Genomic DNA, 25871 nt, shown 5'->3' with positions numbered 1-25871 from the left:
TTTCTGGAGGTTTTTTGTAAATATTGGCATTTTAAAAACAAAACTTTTAAATCAAGCTTAAATGTATCAAATGAAATGTAAATATTATTGCAGAAATTTTACATCTTTTTTTTTTCCGCCTTGAATTCTTTTGTTTCACTTCCATGGAATTTTATCTTAAGATGGTACCTTTTAATCATATATATTTCAAGCATTTTATTGACCAGCCTATCATACTTATCTGCAACAGAAGTGTTTATATAGATTGAATTTTTTTATATAAATTGAATTTTTAAGCTTTTTATTAAATCTCAAAGTGTAAACATTTCTTCTAAATTATTTTTATAGTTATAAGAATAATATAATTAGCCAAAACAAATGTTACAAATTTTGATTAAAAATTGCTTTTTATGTTTACTTACTGAAAATGACTGTCCTTTATTTAGATGGGATTTTTTTCCCCATGCATTCATTCAACTTTGGATCAGTACTACTTACTGCAGGACTGAAACAGTGAATCATTTCTGTTCCTAATCTTTTTGTTTTTATACTTGGTAAACATTGAGAAAACTCATTAGTCTTTATGATAGCAAATTAAAAGTAATAAGAAATACCTTTAGGAGTCTGGGAAGGGAAGATGTATTACAACAGTGCCACTCAGTTATTTTCATTCCTTTTTAATTAACTGACCAAAAATCACATAATAACGCATCATCAGAAATTATTTTGATGGTCATCAGCTATCAGTGTAATTTTGTGAAAGCTAAAAATTTGGGTTTTTATTAGAGGCATTCACATTTTATCACAGATACCAGCATTCTGTGTGCCTCCCTGCCTCCCAAAGTTTTTTTTTCACCCTGGGGCAATGTACCACATTAAGAGGTGGATGGTTAGAAGGTATGCCTCTCTGTCTTGTGAAAGGGGAAAGAAAAAGTGGTGTGATTCCTGAGAACCAGCCCAAAGCCTGGGCCACAAAGGCATTCTCAGAAAGAACTCAGAAATTGAAGCACTGTGGTCAGCTCTCTGATTGCCCAACGAATACGTTAAGCACTTGTCCTGTTAAGCTATTCAGGAATACAAGTACCCAAGGTTGAAGACCACTGTTTAAACATTATAATGTATATTTGCATGTTTGTCTAGTTATTTCCTCAGGATAAATACCCATTTAGGAGGATAATAGGTTTAAAGGTATGCATGTTTCGACAGAGATACAATTAATGCCGTGTTGTGATTGTTGACAATCTCAGAGAGTCATTCACAAACTTTCCATACCCTCACTCCATTAGGGTAGTCCTTTTTTGCCAGTCTGCTTGAAGTTCTACTATTACCATTAAACACTAACATTTCCCATGTTCTCATTTGTATTTCTTCATGTTATATCTTTGTATTTTCGTTGAGGATTCATTTTTGTCTTTAGTTCTTTCTACTTAGAAATTCATTCATGCTTTGTCAAATGAGTTACAGTAGGCTTCGCCACTACCACCAGTTTATTATTCTTTCAGCCTCATTTATGATTTATTTTGCCATACATAACATTTGTTTGTTTGTTTTAGTAGTTTGATCTAGCCAGCTTTAGGGTAGTTTCAAGTCATGCTTACACAATTTTAAGAATTTCATGTTCTTCCCCCAGATTACATAAAAATTCATATTTTATTTCTAGCAGTTTTATCTTTTTTTGTGGCCGCACCATGCAGTATGTGGGTTCTTAGTTCCCAACCAGGGATCGAATATGTGCCCCCTGCACTGGAAGTGTGGAGACTTAACCACTGGACTGCCAGGGAAGTCCCATAGTTTTATCTTTTTACATGTGAATTTTTTATATGAAGTTTCTTCAGGTATGATGAGATTTTGTGTGTGTGTATATATATATATATATATATATATATGTGTGTGTGTGTGTGTATATATATATATATATATAGGACTGCATGTTTAAGTGATGCAGTAATAAAACTATAAGTACTATTCTTAGAAAAGAATGGTTTCTTAACATTTTGGGGAAAAATTTTTTTAAAGGTACAGATAATATAACAACTACCCATCTACTAGAGAATTGGCGTTATTTTTTCACATTTTCTTTTCAATCATTTGTTAATAAAAGGTTAAGATGGTGACTACCCCAGGCCCATTCTGTCTGTCATGTCCCCCTCCATCCCAGAGGATCCATTATTATGACTTCAGGTACCAGTTCTTTTTAAGCCCTTACTTATGTATCCTTTAATATACGTATCCTTGGTGAATATTTAAATTTAAATGACATATCACACTGTATAATAAGAGTGTTCTACAACCTGCTTTTTTATATCTATTTAACGAAATTACTTTGAAATTTATATATGTTGTTGTATATAGATTTAGCCTCTTTCTTTACAGTATTGCATCATACAAATACAGAATATTTTATGTAGTCATTACCTAGTACGTGAACATTTAGATTACCTCTGATTTTTTCCTATTATAAACAGTGTTGTAATGATCATTCTTGTGTGAGTCTTCTTGAGCATGTTTTAGAGATTCTATAGGGTTTGAGTACCTAGAAGTCAAATTGTTGGGTCATAGCACATTTTCATATGTGCATATGTGCCTTTTCAGTTTAGTTAGATATTGTCGTATACCCTCTCATTGGTTGAAACAATTATCACTCCCATCAGCAGTTTTTATTCTTACAAATCTGATGAGTGAGAAATACTTTGGTGTTGTTCTAATGGGTATTTTTTTGACTCTGGTGATGCTAAGCACCTTTTTCTATGTTAACTGGCCAGTTGGAGTTCCTCTTCTATAAATGGTCTGTTCAGATCATTTGCCCGTTTTCCTGTTGCATTATCATTTCCTTAATAATTTACAAGCGTTCTTCATTCTGAATACTGAGCATTTATTATTATGTACTTCCTTAATATCTTCCTCCAGTATGTCTTGTCTTTCACCTTGTATCTATTGCCACTTCAGTTTTTAATTTTGAGATAATCAGATGATTGGTTTTCCCTGATTAGTTTTCATGGACATGTGATTCATGATTTTAGGGTTATCTTTCAGAAATTCTTCCCTAGCCTGAGGTTATAAAGATATACAACTGTATTTTTTTCTATTAGCTTTAAAACCTTATTTTTCCTATTTAGATCTTTAATCCATCCGAAGTGTGTGTAGAATATGAGGTGCAGTGATCTAAATTTTTGTCCTTCAAGTGAAAAGCCTGTCCTCAATACTTTGTGCAGTTCAGAATATCAAAGATGTGTATTTTTGACCAGTAGACACTCCGTGGTATAAATATGGTATTTATACACAAGCAGAGTACTTTGAATCTTCCTGACATAGCACTCATTTTTCACTGTGAGTTGACTATCTAGATGTCCTGCTTCGAAAAGTTTGCTTTTGGGGGGCATAAGTTTATATTTGCATACTTAATATTTTGGCTTTGGACATTTTAGAAAGTATAGTTTAAGCAAAATGAAAATAAAAGCCATTTATACTTGTCCCGTTCTAGAGCAATAACTATTGTTTAGGTTTTGGAGGTAAAATCTTCCCAGCTTTTTACATCAGTGTAATGATAATAGTTAGCATTTATTGAGTACTTTCTATGTGCCAGTTTCAGTTGCTTTACATGTATTAATTAATTTAATCGTCACAATAACTCCAAGGGGGTAGGTGTTATTGCCCTTATTTTACAGATAAGGAAAATGAAGCGCCAAATAGCTGATTGGTAGGGTTTTTCCTTTTTTAATTTTTAGTTTTAATGGAAATATTATTCATGTGGTTTTATAAACTGCTTTTTTCATGTTATTAATTATCCTCTGCATACCTAATAATCCTATTTTGTTCATGATATACTTAGTCATATCACAAGTTCTGGACATTTGAGTTGTTTGCATACTTAAGTTATTGTAAGGTTTGTATGAATATTCCTTTACCAAAATTTCTACCCACTTCCCTGTCCTTCTGCTTTTCCTTCAAACAATTTGGTGGTTAGGAATTGGTATCTTGTTTGCATTTCTTTGATTACCCATTGATATTGAATATTTTTTTGTGCTGTCTTTTTCTCTTTCATATATTGCTTTTTCTTTCACCAGCTATCTATTGGTGTTCATCTTTTCTCTATTGATTTGTAACTTCTTTAGTACTAAGCATAGAAAGCCTTTTTCATAAATAAAATATAATGTGATGTACTTAGGAAACTGTTTCCCCACCCCAAGATTGTATAAATAGCCACTACTTCTTATACCTTGACTCTCTTATATTTAATTCTATAATTCATTTGGAATTAGGTGGGGAGGAAAAGTATGATGTGAGGGAGGAAACTTATCTAACCCTTTTCTTCCAAAATTACTTATTTGACACAATACCAGTTATTGAACAATCCATACTTTCCCCCATTGATTTGAAATGTATATGATCAATGTGTATAACCTTTGTTATATACTACTTTCTTACAAGTAATCACTTAAGAATTTCTCAGTTTTCTTGCTTCGTTGATCGATTTGTTTAGACTCCAGAACAGAACTTATTAACTGTTCTGTGGTATGCATTTAATTAGCAGTCTTTATTTCTGTCCTTCACCTGTAAATATAATAAATTTCCTTTTTTTCTTTTAAATCAATGACTTATGGCTACAATATCACCATTCACAGCTTCGTGTCGTCAGAGTAATGACGCAAGATATACATTTCTGACCAAAGTATTCTTTGCAATCTATTCTGTTTGGTTGCAGATGCAGAGCAGAGCCTTTAAAAGTTCACCTGGCCTTCTGTACCAATATGTAAATAGTGAGCATGCAAATGTATTAAAATGATGTCACTCTAGCAACTCGTCTGCATTTAGAAAGAATGTGACGAGGCTTATGTTTAATAGATAATGTTCTATATATACCTTTTTACAATATATCTAGCCAAATTACTTGATTGAAAACAAGTGACCAGTATGAAAAGTTTCTGTGAATAATTAACAATAAGAAGTAACTGTATGGCGTTTACGATAAAGTGAGGCTTGTTTCATTTATGTTGGGTTTTGTTTTTTCCCCTCCTCTAGGTAGCCTTTCCAGTAAATATATGACTCAGGGAAAAGCCTCAGCGAAGAGGACCCAGCAGGAATCATGAGGGAAGGAAAATGCCGCACTCTAAATGGCCACTCAGGCGTTCCTATTCACTTTGAAAATTAGGTTCATTTCACAGGACACAGCAGCATAGATCAGGCTTCAACTTAACATTTAAGGGAAATGTCCGATTTTTTTTAACTTAATGAAATTGTTAATGAGGAAAAAAAATTTTTATATAGTCTTACCTACTACAAATCCCTGTAGATTTAAGGATTTTAATAGAAAGCCATGATGTATGTATTGAAGACAGGTTTAAAAAAAAAATGTAATTATGGGCCAGTATTCAGGAATACAATTTCATGCTTTTTAATTCTTTCAAAGCACACTAAAATTGGTGTGCTGATGAACTCCAAGTAAATTAATCCTTTTTTTCCCTTATAAATCCTTTTTGTTTGTTTGTTTTGAAGAGGGGAAATTATATTTATTGTTGTTGACTGAATCCTTGTGTGAACGCGTGTCAAATATGTGTGAACTGCCACTACTGTATTTACGATTTACAAACCTTACTTTATTGATATTTGTAGAAGAAGTGATAACGTGAACATGAGTACCTATTTATGTGAGCCTTCCGTGGATGAGCAGTGCCACTGAGGGGCTTTTAGTTTTCTTCCCTCTCTAATTTTAAGTAAGTTGACATATAACTACTATGGTCATAAAAATGAAGTAAGGAAAACAAGAGTCCTGTTTGCTGCTAAAAACATTTTCAAAGGAAAAATGACAAAAGTAATTTTTACTTTTTATGATATTCAGAAATTAGGGTGAAGGACTTTTAAAATCCCTGATTATTAAAGAGGCTATCTCTGCCAATCATGAGTTTGATTGGTCTGACTGGAGCCCTCCTGGAACTGTTTCTCTAATTCACAAGCCCTTCAGAAGTAGTACATGGTCTAAACTATGCCTCGGTTTATTTATCATTTTGAAATAAAATCACATTTTCAACCTGTAACTTTATCCATATTACTTTCCACTGAGAGTCCTACATTTCCTGAGGAAACTAGGTCAAGGATTAAGGGCAGTACAGATCTGCTCCTCTTTATCCCGTGTTCCCTTTACATGTGCTCATTCGATCTGGTGTTTATTGACACCCGACGCCTGCCAAGTCCTGAGAGTGTGCCTGTAAGAGGCACAGATTTATGGGGGGTGAATGCATAGGAAGGGCTGCAGGGGGTGCTTGCTGGGCAAACGTTCCCAGATAGAAGAGGGCTCAGAAAGTAGCACACCTTGTGTGCCCTTCTTTTAAACAAATTACTTGGAGACATTTTCCAGCTAAAAAAGAACCATATCAAAATTAACTTTAGAGGGGAGTTCCCTTTGGCTTAGTGGTTAGGATTCGGGGCTTTCACTGCTGTAGCCCAGGTTCAGTCCCTGGCCAGGGAACTGAGATACTGCAAGCCACGCGGGGCAGCGAAAAAAAGAAAAAAAAAATGAACTTTAGAGTAGGGAAGTTGTGGTAGAAAGAATTAGGCATTATTCCTTACTCAGTTTTGAATGAACAGAAACTCATGAATTAACAAGTGAATTAAGCACCCTGGGCTAAAACTGCTCTACCTGACTTTCCTCCGCTGCTCCTCTTTTCTTCTCTTGCCTTCGCACGTAAAAGTCGACTGGACACGTAATTCTTGTCACTTTCTTTGGAAAGACTGTTGATGGCATTCTGTTGTCTTCTGGCATAGTAACGAGATTGGGGCCAACCTGATTTTTGTTCCCTTATAGGTTTTATTTTTCTGCTTGGATGCTTCTGTGTTTATTTCTCCCTGTAACTTTTGTATCAGTGACATTTGTCTGAAACAAAAGTGAATCCAATGTCTCTCCCCACCTAAGGTTTTTTTTTTTAATTTGAGAGAATATCTATATTCATAATTTTAGTTCTCAAAAATACTTTTGTCTATTCTCAAATGCCTCTCCCTATCATCTCTTTTCTTTCCGGTTAGGAAAGCTTGTCAAGTTTAACCTCCACGTGACTGGCTTGATTTTTAGTGTCATCCTCCTGTTTGCTCTTTCTAACATGAGGTTTGTTATTGCACTTGTAACTTTCTTGAACTTACCTAACCCACCACCTTCCTTTTCCTCTCATTCTTTTAGTTTGTTCTTACTATCTTCCTTTTCATAGAAACCATATTTTCATATATCCTTTGAAGAATGTTGAAAGTTTCCTACATTTTATTCTGATTTCTAAAGTAGATTCTGCCTAATGTATTTGATAGCTTTTTGATTTTCAGTTCGTCACACTGAATCAGTGGGACAGTGACTAGTATTTGCCAGCAGACCTGGATAATGTATTGCCCTTGGTTCTCTTCACTCCCTTTACTTGGATGCTGGTCACAGCCCCTTCTCAGCACCCCAGCTGGGGGACAGGAACATCTGCTCCATGCTGAGTCCAGTTTCCAGGGTGTGGCTATCTTGCAGATGCAGCTGGTCTGTCTCTTACAAGCTGCAAAAATGCCCCACCACCAGGGTTCTCCCTTCCTCTTTCTCTCAAGAACAAAAATATGAAATCCATTTTTTATATCCCCTATCTACACTTTTTAATCTCTTGCTGAGTGTGTACAGTAGCAGGAATGTGCACACTTAGAGATGTTATTAAATGTTCTCAGATAACTTCAGTTTATTCAAATACATATATATATTACCCTAGTGGAAAAAATCCGGGGTAGATAAGTCAGTAGGGTTCAGTATTACGGCAAAAAAAAATGTTGAAAAGCAAACAGAATGTAACAAACCTCCCTAAAATTGCAAAGATGTGCTCGGTACTTCTTTTTCTTTGAAAGCAGGCTTGTTTGGACAGCAGCAGTCAAGAATTTAGCACACTTCCCACTGAGTGGAATTCTAGGCTTAATTAGATTCTGGCTCTGCCATTATTCCAGCTGAGAGTGTGGCAAATCCCTCTGACCTTTTAGCAGTTCATTTTCCTTGCCTGTAAAATGGAAACCATACCTGCCCTTGCACAGTAGTGAGGATCAAGTGCGGTCTTACTAAGAAAACACTTTTTTAAATGTCTAGAACCCTGAAATTAAATCCTGAAGTGCAGTGTTGAACATTTCCCTATTGTAAGTTTTTAACCTATTAGTGGAAATCTAGAAGTGGTTACAGCTTGGGACCACTTCAACAGTCTCCACACCCGCCTAACTTCAATACCACACAACAGCTGCTGCTCTGAGATAAAGGAGCACACATTTTTTATATAGTCATGAAGACACTTTCTTCTAACATGCCAGTTTCTTTCAGGGATCTGCACCATTTTCAAGTAACATTAGGTATGCCTGATCCACTGACCAGCAGATTATGTGGCTGAGCACATACATGCAAAACAGCCAACAAGTTAAAAACTGAGTAGTGTGTATTAAATAGAGGAAAGAAAGCTATTAGTCATACACAGGATCCTCAATCAGAAAATTCAGGACTGGATTTTTTAAATAGTGTCTAAGGCACTATACTAAAGGGCTTGAGTTTAAGCATCATTTATAAAATAGCCATGCCAACGCTCCTCTGTGTGGCTCAAAGTAGTGAGGCTCCAATGAGATAATGTGCTCAAGGGTTCTTCTGAAACCTGAACAGTGCTACGCAACTGTATAACATTTTTTCAATAATTGATAAAAATACATGGCATCTTTTTTTTACATTTTTATTAATAAACTTTATTTTTTAGAGCAGGTTTAGGTTCACAGCAAAATTGAGCAGAAAGTAGAGAGTTCCCTTATGGCCCCTGCAGCACACCAACCTCCACCACTGTCCACATCCTGTACCGGAGTGGGACATTTGTTACAATCCATGAACCTACATGGGCACATCATTGTCACCTGGAGTCCACTGTTTACATTAAGATTCATTCTTGGTGTAGCACATTCTGTGGCTTTGGATAAATGTATAATGACATTGTATCATATGAAGTATTTTCAAAATTCATGGCATCTTTGAATATCTATTACCAATTAGCACCGTTTATGGAGTGCTGCTGTGTGCTGTGCAGTCTTCCAAGAGCTTTTCATTTAATCTTCATATCTTTAGGAGACAAGGCATGAGAAGGAACGTGATCACCCACCTAGTCACAGATCACCACCTAGTCAAATCACCCACCTAGTTAAAGATGAAACCAAGAGACGATTCCACACTACCTCGCCTAATCCCCCAGTTTCTTCTGTGCACAGCGGGGCTTGGAAAACAACTATTCTCTTACTGTCAATGCGATCGCGTCTAAGTAGCAGAGAGAAAATTACTTAACTAATTCTGAACTATCCAATCCTGTAGGCTCTAGAGGATGAAAGATAAACTGGGTTCTAATAAACACTTCACACTCCGCGCGTGGCGGGGAGCGAGAGGAAGCCCTCGCCCAGCCCAGCCCAGCATTTTAAAATAAAAATAAAAAACACTTCACTGATTAGTTCTTTCCACGTCAAAACACTGAGCAAGAATCCATCCTCCCCAGCAAGACTCCACACAACCTCCTCCTTCCTTTCTCCCTTTAGCATTTAGAAATGCCGCCTTTTTTTTTTTTTTTTTTTGGTATGCGGGCCTCTCACTGTTGTGGCCTCTCCCGTTGCGGAGCACAGGGTCCGGACGCGCAGGCTCAGCGGCCATGGCTCACGGGCCCAGCCGCTCCACGGCATGTGGGATCTTCCCAGACCGGGGCACGAACCCGTGTTCCCTGCATCGGCAGGCGGACTCTCAACCACTGCGCCACCAGGGAAGCCCGATATGCCGCCTTTCTTGATGTTCTCCTCCCATCTGCTGCCCCTACTGCACTTCTCTCCTACCAGGATCTCCAATTCTTCCTTGGACCTTCCGTTTACCAGGCTTCCTGTGTACGCCTTGGGTATAGTGCTGGCTGCACAATGCCTGGGGCTCAGGAATGTTTGCCGAATTAAAGGACAGAAGTTCCTGAGCAGCCACAAGATCTGACAAGCAACAGGTATTCCATCAAGCTATCGACTGGTACTTGCTATAAAAGTATTCCCCGAGCTGCCCAGTCACATCTTACAGTAAAGCTGGATTCCAACCTAAAGCAAGCATTGTGTTAGTACCATATTTCAACATCCCAACATCCTAAGCAGCTTGGGGAAAGGCAGGGGAGAGAAGGAGGATGTTTATTGAGAATCTGCGGTAATTCTACGCTCTTAAGAACTGCCAAGCTGGACCAAAAAGGAAGACGGAAACGTATGTAGCTGTCCGGGCCTCGAATCCATTCTGCCCTTGTGAACCGCACCTACGGCCGCACCTTGTGAACCGCACCTACGGCCGGTAGACTCCTCTGAGTTCTTAAGCGGCGGGGCAGCACCTTGCCCAAAAGTCAGGGCGTGGAACGGCGCGCCTCCAGAGTCCACAAGTCCGAGTTCATTCCATGTGCCCCACTCCGGCTTGAGTCAGCGCGCGTGGATCTGCCGCAGAGCTACGACCTTGCGCTCGACCCCTGTGTCCCGCGTCACATGACCACGGCCCGGGCGCCAAGCCACGCTCTCTGCCTGTCACTCATACGGCCCGCCCCACGCCCGTCACTCATACGGCCCGCCCAATGGCGACGGCGTGGGCGGGCCCACGAGGGGCGGGGCCCAGGGCGCCGTGCGCCGGAGCTTGTGGCGTCAATGCGCCCGCCGTGTCCATGGAGAGAGGCTGAGGTGGCCGAGTTCCGGCCCGAGGTATCGGGGCGCCGGGAGGGCGAGGATGTCGGCTTCGTTAGTCCGGGCCACTGTCCGGGCTGTGAGCAAGAGGAAGTTGCAGCCCACCCGGGCCGCCCTCACCCTGGTGAGTGGCTGGGGCGCGCGACCGGGCCCGTTATATTGGTTCACCTTCGCCCCCGCGAGGGGGGGCACGGTGGCAGGGCACAGCACGGCCGGGCGGCAGCACCCCTGACCCGCTCCGCAGCCGCCGCATCGTCCCCACCCCCAACTCGCCTCTGCTGTGGAGATAAACAAGCACGGGCGGGGCTGCTCCTCGGGAGCCGGGCGCCCGGGAACTACGTTTCCCAGCAGGCGGCGCGCCGCCGCGTGCGGAGGGGGGAGGGGCGGCGCGAGCACGGCCCCTTGGGGGTCAGGCGCGGCTTTTCCGGAGCTTGGGGTTGCGGAGGGTCTTGCTGCGGCAGTGCTTGAGGTCGCGGGTTACTTAGAGGTCGAAGTGCCAGGTGCTGGGCGCAGCTGGGTGAGTGAACCAGGGTTCCTACCCTTGTGGCGCTTGGGGAGAGCCGAGCCTAGCCTCGCCCGGCCGCAGGACCACAGTGTGATGCGGGAGCGCCGGTGAGAGCGCGGAGACAACAAAGCCCACCCGCTTGCAGAGATCAAGGCTGCAGTGCACAAAGGGTTACTTCCTGGTGTCTGGGGTTGAAGAGGCTTTGAAACGCACTCTGTGCCTCCAGGGGCCCTAGGCCGTGGTGGCTCTAACAAAGGACAAAGAAGGATAAATTACCACCCTGAGTGAGTTTACAGCGTTCTCTGGGTGAAAGGTCAAACACACTCAAAGGAAACTTGCTGCAGATACTTACAGAACTTACTGTGCATGCTGGATCCCCGACGTACTGCACAGTTTTGTTTTGTGTTTTAAATTCACATAAAATTAACCACTTGTAAGCGTTCGATTCGGTGGCATTTAGTACATTCACAGTATTGTAAAACTGTCACTTCTGTGTAGCTCCAAAACACCTGGCCCCAAAAGAAAACCCCCTGTCCATTAAGCAGTCACTATTTGCAGTTTTGAAAGATTAATTTCATAGGAAATCTTATGATCAGTTCAGCATTCTTCTCACACACACCCCACTCTTGGTAAAGAAGCCTTTGTGCAAACATTCAATTCCTGAAGACTGGGGAAAACAGATTAAATTGAATCATGGATTCCGTTCAATTTAATGCCATGAGAAGGCCTGTTGCCGGAAAATTCGTTTCAGCAAAACAGGAGAAAGTCATGATCAGGTGGAAGAATATATTTTTATAATGAGTCACTGTTTTAGGTGCATAAGGAGGTTATTCTGTTTTTATGTGATACTGTATTCTACATTCCTTTTTTCTGTACCATCAAGCCCATTTTCCTGTCTGAAAGATACACTGTCAAATCTTAGAATTCTCCAAGATTTGAAATCATAAGAACTAGAAAGCACTACTCATACTTTGCGTCTCCTTTCAATCTCAGTAAAAATTATTCAGAAATCAAAAGAATTCTACCACTGGTACTGATAGAGCCAGGAAGAGTCAGAAAGTGTGGAGACACTTTTTTGCCTTTTCTTTCTCCACCATTTGGCATGGGTCATACCCTTTCTCTCCATTCCTACTTAGTCATCAGACATTTAAGACCTACGTTTCCCACCCTCTTGGGACACAGTCATGGGCCAGGCCTTTGGCACCTCTAGAAATTACTAGGAACAATAACCCAGCCCACTTTCTCAGACCTGCTCTCAATCCGTGCTTGCTCCTTTATGCTTCATTACCTGTCCCGGCTTACCAGGCCAATTCTGCTACCAGCACTGCTTTGTCATGTCAGTTCTCAGTTCACAAGGGCTCTGTGTTGCCTTTGATCAACATTTCCAATTAGCATGCAGGAGTCCATTGTCTGAATTTATCCTCCTTAACTGTCTAGCGGACTTTAGTCCCTTTCCCTGTGATCTTAGCTGGTGCCAACGCACATCCCTGTTTCTTTCCACCAAAGGTCTGTGGTAGCAGGCTTGCAGTTATTTTAATCCTGGCATGTGTTCCTAGTCTTAACACACTGGCATGCATGTATGGATATCTGTGCTTAATTTTCAAGTGTTTTTGCAAACGTTTAACACCATATTCATTTAAGTGCAAAAGCAGTGAAATCATCAAAGGACTAATGAGTGAAGACAGATGAGAGCAAATGAAATGAGATAGTTCAATGAAATGGGTAAGAAGAGATGATGAATATCAGCTAAGTATATAAATTTTGACATCAGGAATTCAACATGTTGCAACCTTTGAGAAGTGCTGTACCTGTGCAGTCTAGTCAGTGAGAGGTTAGGAAAAGGTATTGATGAAATAAAAGCATGATTCCATGTTTTCAGAGCCAAATTACCTGTGTTAACTGTTGTTAATCCAGGAGAGGATTGATGGTTTGCTGGAGAGAAAGACTTTAAAGACTGGTCAAGGCACTTTTATGCAACCAGGGGTGGGTCCTTGATAGAATAAGGTTTCAACCCACCACATCAAAGTCAGTACCCTTCATCCAAGGAGGATGACATCCCCCTTCCCTACTTCCCTGCAGGCCCAGGAATTGCGAATGAATTGTATGTATAGGAGCCAGAGTAAAATATGACTGAAGAACTTGAAGATTTAACACTACACTGCAGGCAGAGGCCTTTATTTCCATTGTTGTACAAAGCAGAATCATTGCAGCCCTAATTAGGGTTAGGGATATACCCACAACTGTCCTAAAGCTCAACCAAAGATGTGAAGATTAATGGTACAAAGCCAGCATCATTCTTGATGCACAAGAGAGAAGTTAATTCATTACATACAGTGGGTAGCTTAGGGCTTAATTTCTAGCAGCTCCTGGTTGAGAAGGGTCTGGAAACAATATGATGTTAAATACATGGGGGCGCAAGGAGGTGTTTATTCATTGAAGGAGTAGCCCCAGAAGTCCTTTGGAACAGTGACCAAGCTGTAAGATTGGTATATGGAGGCAATTTAAGGGGCATTACACAGGAAACAATTGGAAGTAGCCTGAATGAAAGGCCAAGTTAAATAAGTAAGAGTAAATCCTGTTGGCAAGATATGTAGTCATTGCAAGTAATGATTTTTTTTTAAAGGTTTGGGAGTCATAACTCTTAATTCTTTGACTTACTAGCCCTGTGCAAATTATTTAATCTTTAATACCTAAATCACAGAACTGAAAGAATAAAAAGATGATGCATATAAACCATTAAGCACCTAGAAAGTACTCAAGAAACAGTGAATATATATGTACGTTACTATGTATCAAATGAGTAGCATGTTAAACTTTCAGCAGTAGGCTACAAAATTGTGAATATGTACTATGATTACCTGCATGTACAGGAATAGGCAAAGACAAAAGGGAAACAGCATCATAATGCCATAGCTGTTAAAGAATGACTCAAACAAAATATACTGAAATTTATTCATTGGCTGCCCTTTATCTACCATCTTTTAAACCTTAAAATACCAGATTTACAATGAAACGAAACTAGGTTGTAGTTGTTGGCTCATGTTTAGTATACATAATCGTGGAGTTAACTTCGGGTTTTAATCTTGTTTCCTTAAACAGCAAAAAATGAAAATTGCCTGGGGGAATGACTAAGGAAATGCAGTATTGAGGATGGAAAGTTTCTGCTACAAGGAATAGAAACGCTATGGCATTGGATAAAGTAAAAGTATGTTGCTATGAAGTAGTCAAAAGATTCGTTTATCTGCAGTGCCTTCTCCCATAATTTCAGCCACAAAAACAGACTAGAAGTCGTTTTTTTTTTTAAGGCCAAAATATCTCACTCAAAGATACTCTTTCACTTGAAAGAATGTCTTGTTCTGTGATATACATATGAGAGAAATAATATTTCATTGAGTTTCTTGAATTTTATTTCACTGGCCAAATCTCAGGTGAATTAGACTCATTGATTATACATAACTTTCTTGGGTGGGTATGGGTAACTTAGTTGTTTGGGGGAGTATATTGAAACTGGAGGGCCGCTAGGCTTGCAGCATGTTGTTCTGCTGAAGTTTTTATACTATTTCCCAGAATGATCTTAAGTCCCAAACGTTCCCCTGTTTAGTCATTCTGACTTGTTCTGAAATTCAGATCCATTGCTTGGAAAGTTCTGATAACCATATCTTTACCCTGAAGTGGACTCTCAGCAGGGTTATACATCATCAGTAACACTCCTCCCAGTGGGGTATATTGGATTATTGCCTGACACTAGGAAATTAAGACATGTTTTGGTTCCTGTAAAGACATGTTTTGGTTCCCAGGCACGCAGGTAATTTTTCTCTTAAGCCCCTTTCTGTATGAAATGTTGAACATCAACCACTTTGTGGTAAGTGGACCACTCTCCATGAATTGCTTTTGTTTGCTGTTTAAGTGTTTTCTACTAAGAGTTGAGAAAAGAAGGAAATATATTGCTTTTGTAAAAACCAAATTAGATAATTTAGAAAGTCACATGAGACTCAGGAGTTCCCTGGTGGTCCAGTGGATAGGATTTGGCGCTTTCACTGCCATGGCCCAGGTTCAATCCCTGGTCAGGATGAAAAGAAACACGTGGGGCAGCATGGTATGTGTGCCCTGAGCTTACACCTCCCATCTGCTGGCAATAAACCAAGGCTCCGCATCAGGTTGGACTTCCAGTGAGTATTTTCCCACGACTGTGCCTTTTTTTTTTTAATTTACTGGAAATCTTTTGATTGTAATTTGACAGTAATTAGATTAATTTCTTCAGGACTCACATGGGAAATATCACCATGAAAATTAGGAAAGCTAGTTTTTACTGGCAATCATTTAGAAGTGTAACTAAGCATTTTTTAAAAATTTTTTCCATTAATATCTCTCTAACTATTTGAGGTTAATATACTGTGATCTTAAAAAATAAATAAAAATAATTCTCTGCAGAATTTCCTCCTTCCCCCCACCCCCCCATCCTATTCCCTGTCGTTGATCTGCTTGGTTCCTGTTCTGAAAGAACTGTGGGAAACGGCCTTTATAAACCACCCACTGGTAGTGATTTATTCAACTTTTTTTTTTAAGTGACACACAATAAGAAATACATACACACCGTATGTTAATAACTGAATCAAAGTTTCACTGTTTATCAAGTGCAGTGCACTGTTCTGTGATTTTTGTTTTTGTTTTTTGGCTGTGTTGGTTCTTCGTTGCTACGCACGGACTTTCTTTGGTTGCGGCGAGCGGGGACTACTCTTCGTTGCGGTGCACGGGCTTCTCATTGTGGTGGCTTCTCGTTGCGGGGCACAGGCTCTAGGTGTGCGGGCTTCAGTAGTTGTGGCACCCGGGCTTCAGTAGTTGTGGTACTTGGGCTTAGTTGCTCCGTGGCATGTGAGATCTTCCCAGACCAGGGATCGAACCCATGTCCCCTGTGTTGGCAGGTGGATTCTTAACCACTGCGCCATCAGGGAAGTCCCTGTTTTTGTTTTTGTTTTTTTAATGATAGTCTCAACCTTCTACATTGGTTTCATGACTTTTCTAAATTTGTCCAGACTCTGCTTCAGCATCTTCATCTGGCCAAGCCCCAACCAGACAGGGTGAAAGAGCACACTCGGGCCATCCATCAGGTCTGTACCCCCAGCACAGGCTTGAGTTCTGGCTACGATTACTACCTAGTTGTAGATCATAATGTCCACTCTGAGATTTCACAAACCAGGAAAATGCCTGTATAGAAAACTGGAGGACCGGCTCAGCATTGCCAGCTAGAGGAGCTAGTAAAACGAAACGTAGGAAGGACATGATCTCTTCATGATAATATATTCTCATTGTTATAATAATAGCTGGCTTATGTTGAGCTCTCTGTTCCTGGCGCTATTCTAAATGCTTTTCATGAATTCGTTCATTTAATACTCACAAGAATCCTGAGGAGGAGGGACTTTTATCCCTGTTTAAGCCAAGTAATGGGCTGGGACACAGCTAGGAAGTGGGCCAGGAATGCCCTGGGACAGGCTTTCTCCCTAACAGCCTCCTCAGGAAATTGGGGTTTGTAATGCTGATCTACGCATGAAGTACATTGAGACGTTTTCTTATTTTTGAGGACAACTGGACTTGGTTAAACAGCATTTCTCTTGAAAACTCTTCCATGTTCTTGTTTCTATTATTGACTAGCTTAGTTCTGAGCATCATCTAGATGCTCAGATGCTGATGTAATAATCTCTGTGGATAGGGACTTCCCTGGAGGCCCAGTGGTCAAGACTTCGTGCTTCCAATGCAAGGGGCGCAGGTTCGATCCCTGGTTGGGGAACTAAGATCCCACGTGCTGCGCGGCCAAAATCAATCAATTAATCAATCTCTGTGACATTTGGTGGGACTGGCACAAGAGGCACACTGGGTTATTTGATGCTGGTAACATTTTTTCCTCTAGGTGTACATTTTGATGGATCTGAAATAGATTTGGGGTAAACAGAATGAGCAATAGAGTTAATAATGATCAGTAGGAAAAATGCCTGAAGATTGGCTTTCCCAATGTGGTACTTGATATCATTCATTGACTGTCGAGTGCCTTCTGTGTGTCAGGCAATGTGCTTGTTGCTGGGCATAAAGTAGGAATTTGAAATAGATGCTGACTAGAAAAATTATATTTGTGATGTGAGTAGATAGTACCACAGAGATTATGACAGGGAGCTGACCTTGACTGAGGGGATGGGGGCAGGGGATGAAGAGGATGTTGCTAGTAGATATTTTTAAAAATGCTTTTAATTGAGTAGAGTTCATATGCTTGTGTATGAAATCCACAAGGTACTCTGGTGAGAATGGAACATAAATTCACCACATGAATTTGCTAAAGATAGACTTGAGTTGTCTTAAATACTAGGAAATATAAGGCTGAAGAAGGCGAAGTTTGTAACTAACAACTTAATAACCTTCCCTTTTTTCAGACACCTTCAGCAGTAAACAAGATAAAACAGCTTCTTAAAGATAAGCCTGAACACGTAAGTAAAACCAATCAGACAAATATTTAGTAAAAAATTGAAGTTGTATTTTCACAATGAATTTATCTTGTGATAAACAGTGTGCTTTCATTAATTAGGGGTTTTTATTTAAAAAGTAAAAAATGCTCATGATTTTTAAATGCAAGTAACACAACAGGGTATTAGGAAAAATATGAAAAGGAAGTCACTCTCTCGCCCCACATTCTTTATTCATTCTCCCTTCCAGGAGGCTGCCTCTTCGTGTCCTTGCACAGATCGTCTGTGCATTTTGTTACCTAGACCAAGGTTTCTCAGCCTCAGCACTGTTGATGTTTTGGACTGGATAGTCCTTGTTGGGAGTGGATTGCAGGATGTTTAGCAGAATCTCTGGCCTGTGCTGGAGTTGTGACAACCAAAACTAATTCCCTGAGGGGAACCGCTGGCCTAGACTTTGCTTGTTACATTTGCGTGTGTGTCTCTTTTCCTACTTAGGTGAGAACATACCACACACACTGTGGTTGCACTTTGCTTTGCCCCTAATAGTATAGCTTGAAGATCTTTCCATATCCTTACATAAAGATCCTTATTCTCTTTATGGCTGCATATACTAATGTATTCCGTTGAACAAGTTTATCTAGCCACGCTCTCATATTAAAGGTCTTTTGGGTTGTTCTCATTCAGTGCTTCCACAAACATTATTCAACAAATATTTAGCATCTGTAGTGTGCCAGGCCCGTTGTTCTGGACCTGTAGGCATAGCTTATTTCATCTACATAAGCTGTATTCTTAGATGTAGAATCGCTGGGCAAGGGGTGTGCGAACCATCTTAATCTTAGCACATTGTTCACTGCCTAAGGGATACTGTAAATGACTTCCAAGACTATTAATATTCAATAATTAGACTACAGAGTAGTTTCTAAGTTCCATTGTACAACCTGTATTACAGTGTAACAGGAGTTCGATCATCTTCCCCCTAAGAATTATTAAATCTAAGTATATCAGTGTTCCAACTCAATTCCAACTAAATTTGGGTAGACTAATGACTAGAGTATAAATTGACCAGTTGACACAATTTCACTTTTGTAGAGTTGAGGGATGTTTGTTCGTTTTGACATGAAAAGGGTTGAGCAAACACTTCTTCAGGTGTCATTTGTGGCATAAGCAATCCCTTTTCCAAACTCCAGGTACCTAAAGCTGTATTTTCACATACTCTTTAATAAAGTGTCTCTCTATTCCTAATAGTTGGACTTCCTGCTTGTTTGAGTCTTCCTATTTGCAAAGATAAAAACTAAGTTAAACAAGTATTTATGACGTGTGCTCCAGAATTTCAGCCAGGCACTTTATTATTTATCATGTTGAATATGTGAAATTCCCTCACACATTCTCTAAGCTGTCACTGTGAAGGTGAATAAAGCTATAGTTCTGTCTCCTTGTTTGAAGACAGAAGAGAATACTCTGAATGCTTCAACTCATCAAAACCACCAAATATCTTAACATCTAACTCATGCTCTTCATCAGGTGTCTTCCCACTTTATGTTTGCTTTCCTGGAGCAAGCACATGTTACTGCTGTTCAGGGAATCAGGATCTGCTTGCTAAAATGATACTTCTTATGATAATGCTGTATACGCACATGAAAAAGCAGATAGGACTCAAGAATAGATAGAAATTGGGTAGATATTGTTAGAAAACTACATTGAGGTAGACATTGGTATTTTAAAAGTGCTGTTTGGTCACTTTTTAAACTTCTTAACGTCTGTGTTGACTGCAGTCTTTTGCTTTCTGGTACTTGAGAATGTTTACAGAATTAAGGCCCCATGTCACATAGAGGCAATGTGATTGCCAGGTGATGACCTATGAACCTTGGTGAACCTAACCATAGGGAAATATCCTGGGAACATCTCACATGGTGAGGTGGAGCAAAAACATTTTTGAGCAAGTCCAGTTTTCTTATGTAGTCATCTCTGCCATCAGATATTTTTTTCCTTTTTTTTTTTTAAAAAAAAGGTGATTATTCATTTTTGGAATTAAAACTCTTCCCTTAAAAATGTTATTCCCAGAAAAAATGGTTAATAGTAATGGTTAAGTAATAAACATGCTTTAGGTGTAGTGGAATATTATGTAGGCATTAGTTGCAAATGATAATTACAAAAGCTAATTGCATGGGAAAATGATGTCTTAAGTGGGAAAAAAAGCAGAGAATAAATTTTTTATTTCTGCTCTAATAAAAACTATATTTAGGGAATTCCCTGGCAGTCCAGTGGTTAGGACTCTGAGCTTTCATGGCCAAGGGCATGGGTTCAATCCCTGGTTAGGGAACTAAGATCCCACAAGCCGCGTGGCACGGCCAAAAAAAAAAAAAAAACCATGTTTAGATTATATATGAGACAAAGACTGAAAGAAAATAGGAAAAAACACACAAGCTCATTTTTAGGGTACTGGTGACTGTAGTTTTAGGGTGCAGTGTTCCCTCTGTATTTCTTTCTTCGTATATAATTGGTTTTTATTCTTTTTGGATCCCTGCCAATGTTGTAATGATATTTGTACAGTAGTTAAATTTTTTAAATGCTAGTTTCCCATTCTGCTTATACTTCCTAAAGGGACTATTTATAGCCAGAAATCTAATATTTATCTTTTAGCTTTTGAAGAAAATATTATCAAATAGGGCTTTTATTACTATAACTGTTTAATCTGTACTACATTAAAACTAAGTTTATTTTTACAATGCCTTTTCAGGTTGGTGTGAAAGTTGGTGTCCGAACCAGGGGTTGTAATGGCCTTTCCTACACTCTGGAATATACAAAGACAAAAGGAGACTCTGATGAAGAAGTTGTTCAAGATGGTGAGTTTTATGCAAACTTTTTCTGGACACTTTGTTCTCCCTAAAATGTTTGGCCTTGTGTAGCATGGAGAGTAATGATGATAATAGTAAGAATGGTGTATTTAGTGCTCACTGTAAGGGAGGCATGGTTCGACGGGCTCTCATATATTAACTAATTTATACACAGCAACTAAATGAGAATGGTACTATATTGTCCCCATTTTGCAGATGAAGAAACTGAGGCACTGAGAGATTAAATATGTTTGCCTAAGGTCACACAGCCAGTAAGTGGCCTTATGAACATTTGAACCCAATCAAGTTCACTCCAGAGGCTGTGCTCTTAGTAACTAAGTGATAGATTATTGGATAAACTTGTTTATTTGTTTCAGTTATGAAAGGTTATCATTGTGTGCAGAAAGATTTTAAGATGATAAAACTTCAGAATGAACCAGCCACTTTGGTGTGAAGCATCTATGTCAAATAAGTAATGTCATTTCCTCCTTTAGAAGAGTCTATTTCCAATTTTTATTAAAAATTTCAGTGCTGTGCTTCCCTGGTGGCACAGTGGTTGAGAGTCCGCCTGCCGATGCAGGGGACGCGGGTTCGTGCCCCGGTCCGGGAAGATCCCACATGCCGCGGAGCGACTGGGCCCGTGAGCCATGGCCACTGAGCCTGTGCATCCGGAGCCTGTGCTCCACAACGGCAGAGGCCACAACAGTGACAGGCCCGCGTACAGCAAAAAAAAAAAAAAAAAATTGCAGTGCTTTAATTATATTTTGCCCCTCCCCCCCAGTCCCTGCCCCTACCCAATAATCTGATAAAATCTATTTAAAACAAAATAAATACTGCTACAACCTCAGGGGAGTTTCAGCGTGCATGGGTTCTGCAGCACTGGCTTTGTGTGCGCCATTAGCCAGTTTTCATGGGTTCTTGATGTGTATTCTTTTTATTGCACTTAAGTTACTGATCAATAAAGACATTTGTTAATATATTATTTTTAAAATCAATATGTAAAAGTATCTTAAACCTGAAAGTTTTCATCTTAAAGAAGAGATCTAATAAAGATAGTTCATATTTAAGTAATGATGCAGTTTTTTATAAGGAAGAAAGCTTTCTTAATCCATTAGTATTTACGAAGGTTCCCACCTCTACCAACTAGTTAGGTAGAGATAACTAGGGAGTTATGTTATTGTCAGTTTTCTGGTCCATAAGCAGAAAAACAGAACTGCTTGTACTGATTCATGATTTAGTCTTATTAAACTAGCCCATTATATCATAGTCCTTTGTGTTTCTCTAGGCTTGGCAGTGTGTTGTGTATACAAATGTCATTTCAGGATTTTCATTAATCTCATTGACTCCATCTTTACAGAACTCTTACTGAGAATATACACATTTTCTTCATGTAGCAAATTGAAGTATAGCGAAGAAAGGCAAATTCTAGTTTTACACAGAATTGTCATGGAATTTGCTGTACACAACTGTCTAGCCTAATACAATTGTTTTTGACATAGATTATTGTGTAGGAAAGGGGACAGAAAACTGAGCACTACATCCCTTAAAGGAAATAATGAGACAGATTCAAAAGCCTCTTGTTTGACGTTTGTTAGTGGTTACTATTTAAAGTTCAGTTGTGCTTTGAATCAGCAGGTTCCATGGGATGGCAGGCTTTATATGACTCATGTTTTCTTCTCCCCCAGGAGTCAGAGTGTTCATCGAGAAGAAAGCACAGCTAACACTTTTAGGAACAGAAATGGACTATGTTGAAGACAAATTATCCAGTGAGTTTGTGTTCAATAACCCAAACATCAAAGGAACATGTGGCTGTGGAGAAAGCTTTAATATTTGACTCCTCAGGACTGCTCAGGCTGTAGGCCCCAGGAGAGCTGTGGAAGCTCTATGGCTTATTGCAGAAGTCATAGGACTGTCGCATGCTTAAGGTTTGTAACATATGGCTGCCTTACAAGGAAAATAAAGTGATGCATTTGAAAATGAAGCCAGTGTGTTAGATTCCAGAAGAATTGATACTTGTGTCCTTTATAGGGGACAGAAAATGAGAATCTGTTGCTCTCTTTGTGTCGTTTTTCTGATCTGTAAAGAAAAAAAGTTTTACCCTGCAATTAAATTCTCCTTCCTGCATCCTTTCTGTTAGAGCTAGTTTCATGGAAGTTGCCTTCCTGGGGGGGATTTCAGAAAACATATTCTTAATAGGTGTAGATTGGTAGATCTTTTGAAAGGATTGAACGTACTTCTCCCAACAAGATGGATTTTAAAATTCAGAGGCAGGAAGTCTTGACTCCTGGTGTGGTGTGGTGGTGCATTGTTTTTCTACCCAAACTGGGCACAGCGTTTCTACATTTTTATCTAAAACTTCATTGTCTGATACCTCATTTGCTTACCCTGCAGCATCCCCAGCCATTAAAGTATTGGACAGAGATTTCCTTAACTGTAGTGCAGAATAGTTCTGAGTGATGGGATCAAAAGGTAAATACTTCACCCACCTGTTTTTAAGTCCAGTTCTTTTGCCCACCGTAAGCGTCTGCTCGGATATGGGATCTCAAGCGGACTTAGATCCTTTTAATCAGAAGTTCTCTTAAAAGCCATCTAGCCCATCCCCTCAGTTCTATACCCTGGGAAGCTGAAGGGCTTTGTCCCCCCTCACACTGCAGGCTGGGTAGGGGCACAGCCGGGACCACCCACATCTCCCCATCTTGTAGGTGACACGCCAGCCCTGCGCTCCGAGGAAGTCAGTGAAGGTAAACGGGTGGTCTGGCTTCTTCATCTGGTGAACATTTGGATGAGATTTCTCTGTAATTTGGAGAGTATATTTAGTTTTATTTTATTTGGGGTGAGAAGAATCTTATTTTAAATCCCATTTATGTGAATTACCATCTTGTTTCACCAGGACTGTGGAACAGTCGTTTATACTAGCAGGGAAGAAGACATTGTAGCCACCCAGAACTGTTCTTTTGGAAGGTAGTAGTAATTGTGAAGCAGAACATGGGGATCTTTTCTTATAATTCCCAATACGGTGTGTACACTCTGGGTCCTAAGTCCAATTGCTAAAATTTTTAAGCCTAATATTTTAACCTGACTTTTTTTTTTTTTTTTTTTTTTTTTTTTTTTTTTTTTGCGGTACTCGGGCCTCTCATTACTGTGGCCTCTCCCGTTGCGGAGCACAGGCTCCGGACGTGCAGGCTCAGCGGCCATGGCTCACGGGCACAGCCGCTCCGCGGCATGTGGGATCTTCCCGGACCGGGACACAAACCAGTGTCCCCTGCATTGGCAGGGGGACTCTCAACCACTGTGCCACCAGGGACGCCCTTTAACCTGACATTTTATCACCAACTTTTCTTTAACAGTGTTCCTTTTGTCATTTAGTTATTGATTTTCCTGGGTTTGACGTATTAAGTGTTCTGTGGGGTGACATATTTGCTTTTTTTGAAAGCCAATTCTTATGAATTGCAGTAGCTGAGTTCCTTTATGTTTGTCATATTTACTAAAATACCAGGCACAAAATGCACCAAAACCTAGAGCAGTAGCTTTATGTAAATGCTCATGAATTTGTATTAATATAACTGTCAACCCACTTATAATTTGTGCAATACTGTATATATGTAGATTGAGTTGCCAATAAAAAGAAAATGTAGCCTCTTTGTGATCATAAAATTGCCTTTTCTTTTAAGAGAGCAGGGTTTGTGAATAGCAGCCATTGTTGCTACTAATAAGTAATGTTCTATTTTCCTAACCAGTCTCCCTGCTGCCAGGATTTTCCCCACCTGATTCTGTTGCATCCACTCTTTTAGTTGTTGGGGTCCCCTTGCAGCCCACTGACAGACCATTTCAGATTGCTCTGGGCTCCAGAGTCCTCATTCCCTTTCTCCTTCTGTATCGCCTTTCTCCCTTTTTCACTATAAGGGTCATTCACCTCATCCAAGCTGCTTCTACAGCGTCCCACGCAAATTTCATCCTTACTTTCTCACATGTTGTTATTCACGGTAGGGAATGCTTTTTCCAACTCTGTTGTCTGAGCTTTATGTTCATCTCCCTGCGGTAGTTACCTTCAGGCATATTTGTGAGCACCTGCTCTCCACCATCCCTTAGGCTTCACAAATAACCAGAGACCGTCTCTGAAAGATCTTAGCGTTGACAAATGAGACAGACACCAATGAAAAGAATAGGGTAAGTGTTGCTAATAGCATTTATTCCATACTTGCTACATTCCAGGAACTGTTCTAATAGTCTTCACTACAACCCAGTGAAGTAGGTCTGATGACTGTCGTTTTCGTAGATGAGAAACTGAAATATGGCATGGACAAAATAGTTGACCTAAGGCAAAGTGATAAGTGGCCAAGTCAGGATGACACCCCACACCATCTGGCTCCAGCCCTGTGCCCCTCGCAGTTAGGCTGCACTGCACGTCACGATAAGAGCTGAGATTGCAGGTGCCCTTCTAAAAAGGTATCTAAGAGGGCTTCGCTGGTGGCGCAGTGGTTGAGAGTCCGCCTGCCGATGCAGGGAACACGGGTTCGTGCCCCGGTCCGGAAAGATCCCACATGCCGCGGAGCGGCTGGGCCCGTGAGCCATGGCCGCTGAGCCTGCGCGTCCGGAGCCTGTGCTCCGCAACGGGAGAGGCCACAACAGTGAGAGGTCCGCGTACCGCAAAAAAACAAAAAAAAACAGCGTGCTTGATTTTGGCATACATCCAGTCAATCCTTATTATTTGAAGATTCCCTACTTGTGAGTCTGCCTGCTTGTTAAAATTGATTTGTAACTTCTAAATTATGTGTTGATCCGTTGGTGAAAATGTGGTGATCAAAGGCTCCCAGGAACCCAACCCTGTATTTCCTCTAGGAGCAATGGTTCAGTATTCTAGAATTCAGTGTTGGTGGTTACTTTGTAGAACATAACTACTGGGAATAATAAGAATCAGCTGAACAGTACATCCACTGAAATGAATTTTATATGATGTATGCATATACACAAATGCATGGAAAACTATGAAAGAATATGCACAGGCATACAAACAGTTATACAAACAGGTAATGAATAGAATTATGGTATCTTAAATTTTCTTATTTTTGCCAACCTGCATTTTCTAGTTTTTTTCATAATAACTATGTATTACGTGAATTGTAATTATTAAAATGGATTTGGTGCATCTTCAAACAGAAAATGAATTCATCATATTCAGGTATTTGATCATTTTCATTGTATAATAAAGATGAAAGAATACGGGAATAAGAAGGGCTTTTTTGGTTTTGGCATTTTTTCTTTTTTAAAGTCAGAATAGTAATTTCAAAGGTAATAGGCTGTTTCCAACCTTTAATCCACTTCGTTGTTGCTTCCCTTTACTTTCACCCCGGATCTTCATTGTACAAGCATACCTGGAGGTTTATCATTAACCACTTAAAGTTGATT

General features: G+C 40.0%; 2 protein-coding genes across 6 annotated transcripts in view; both read left to right on the top strand.

The window, feature by feature from the left end:
- The window catches only part of TUT7 (terminal uridylyl transferase 7), a 67786-nt gene extending 61782 nt beyond the window's left edge, over window positions 1-6004 (top strand). For 4 of the 5 annotated variants that reach the window (XM_082655868.1, XM_082655870.1, XM_082655867.1 and 1 more), the window contains one exon: window positions 4999-6004. In XM_082655868.1, the coding sequence (XP_082511994.1) occupies window positions 4999-5066 (68 nt within the window). In that variant the 3' untranslated portion in view covers window positions 5067-6004. The remainder of the gene's footprint in view (window positions 1-4998) is intronic. The other variant, XM_082655871.1, reaches the window with a different exon arrangement.
- Window positions 6005-10601: 4597 nt separating this feature from the next.
- On the top strand, window positions 10602-22446 carry ISCA1 (iron-sulfur cluster assembly 1). The gene is made up of 4 exons (XM_082656575.1): window positions 10602-10801; window positions 17602-17655; window positions 20369-20474; window positions 22151-22446. Exons 1-4 carry the CDS (start codon window positions 10721-10723, stop codon window positions 22297-22299), a joined length of 390 nt encoding a protein of 129 aa, XP_082512701.1. The 5' UTR covers window positions 10602-10720; the 3' UTR covers window positions 22300-22446.
- Window positions 22447-25871: the final 3425 nt, after the last annotated feature.

The sequence above is a fragment of the Grampus griseus genome, assembly GCF_964374135.1.
Source record: "Grampus griseus genome assembly, chromosome: 6".
Taxonomy (NCBI): Eukaryota; Metazoa; Chordata; class Mammalia; order Artiodactyla; family Delphinidae; genus Grampus; species Grampus griseus.
The sequence above is the reverse complement of the archived record's forward strand: the minus strand, read 5'-3'. Positions and strand labels throughout refer to the sequence as shown.

Excerpts from the sequence above, each read along its gene's own strand:
- ISCA1 (XM_082656575.1), top strand. The coding sequence starts at position 10,721 with ATGTCGGCTTCGTTAGTCCGGGCCACTGTCCGGGCTGTGAGCAAGAGG. Across the intron at positions 17,656-20,368 it reads TTAAAGATAAGCCTGAACAC|GTTGGTGTGAAAGTTGGTGT; the intron begins GTAAGTAAAACC and ends ATGCCTTTTCAG. Across the intron at positions 20,475-22,150 it reads TGAAGAAGTTGTTCAAGATG|GAGTCAGAGTGTTCATCGAG; the intron begins GTGAGTTTTATG and ends CTTCTCCCCCAG.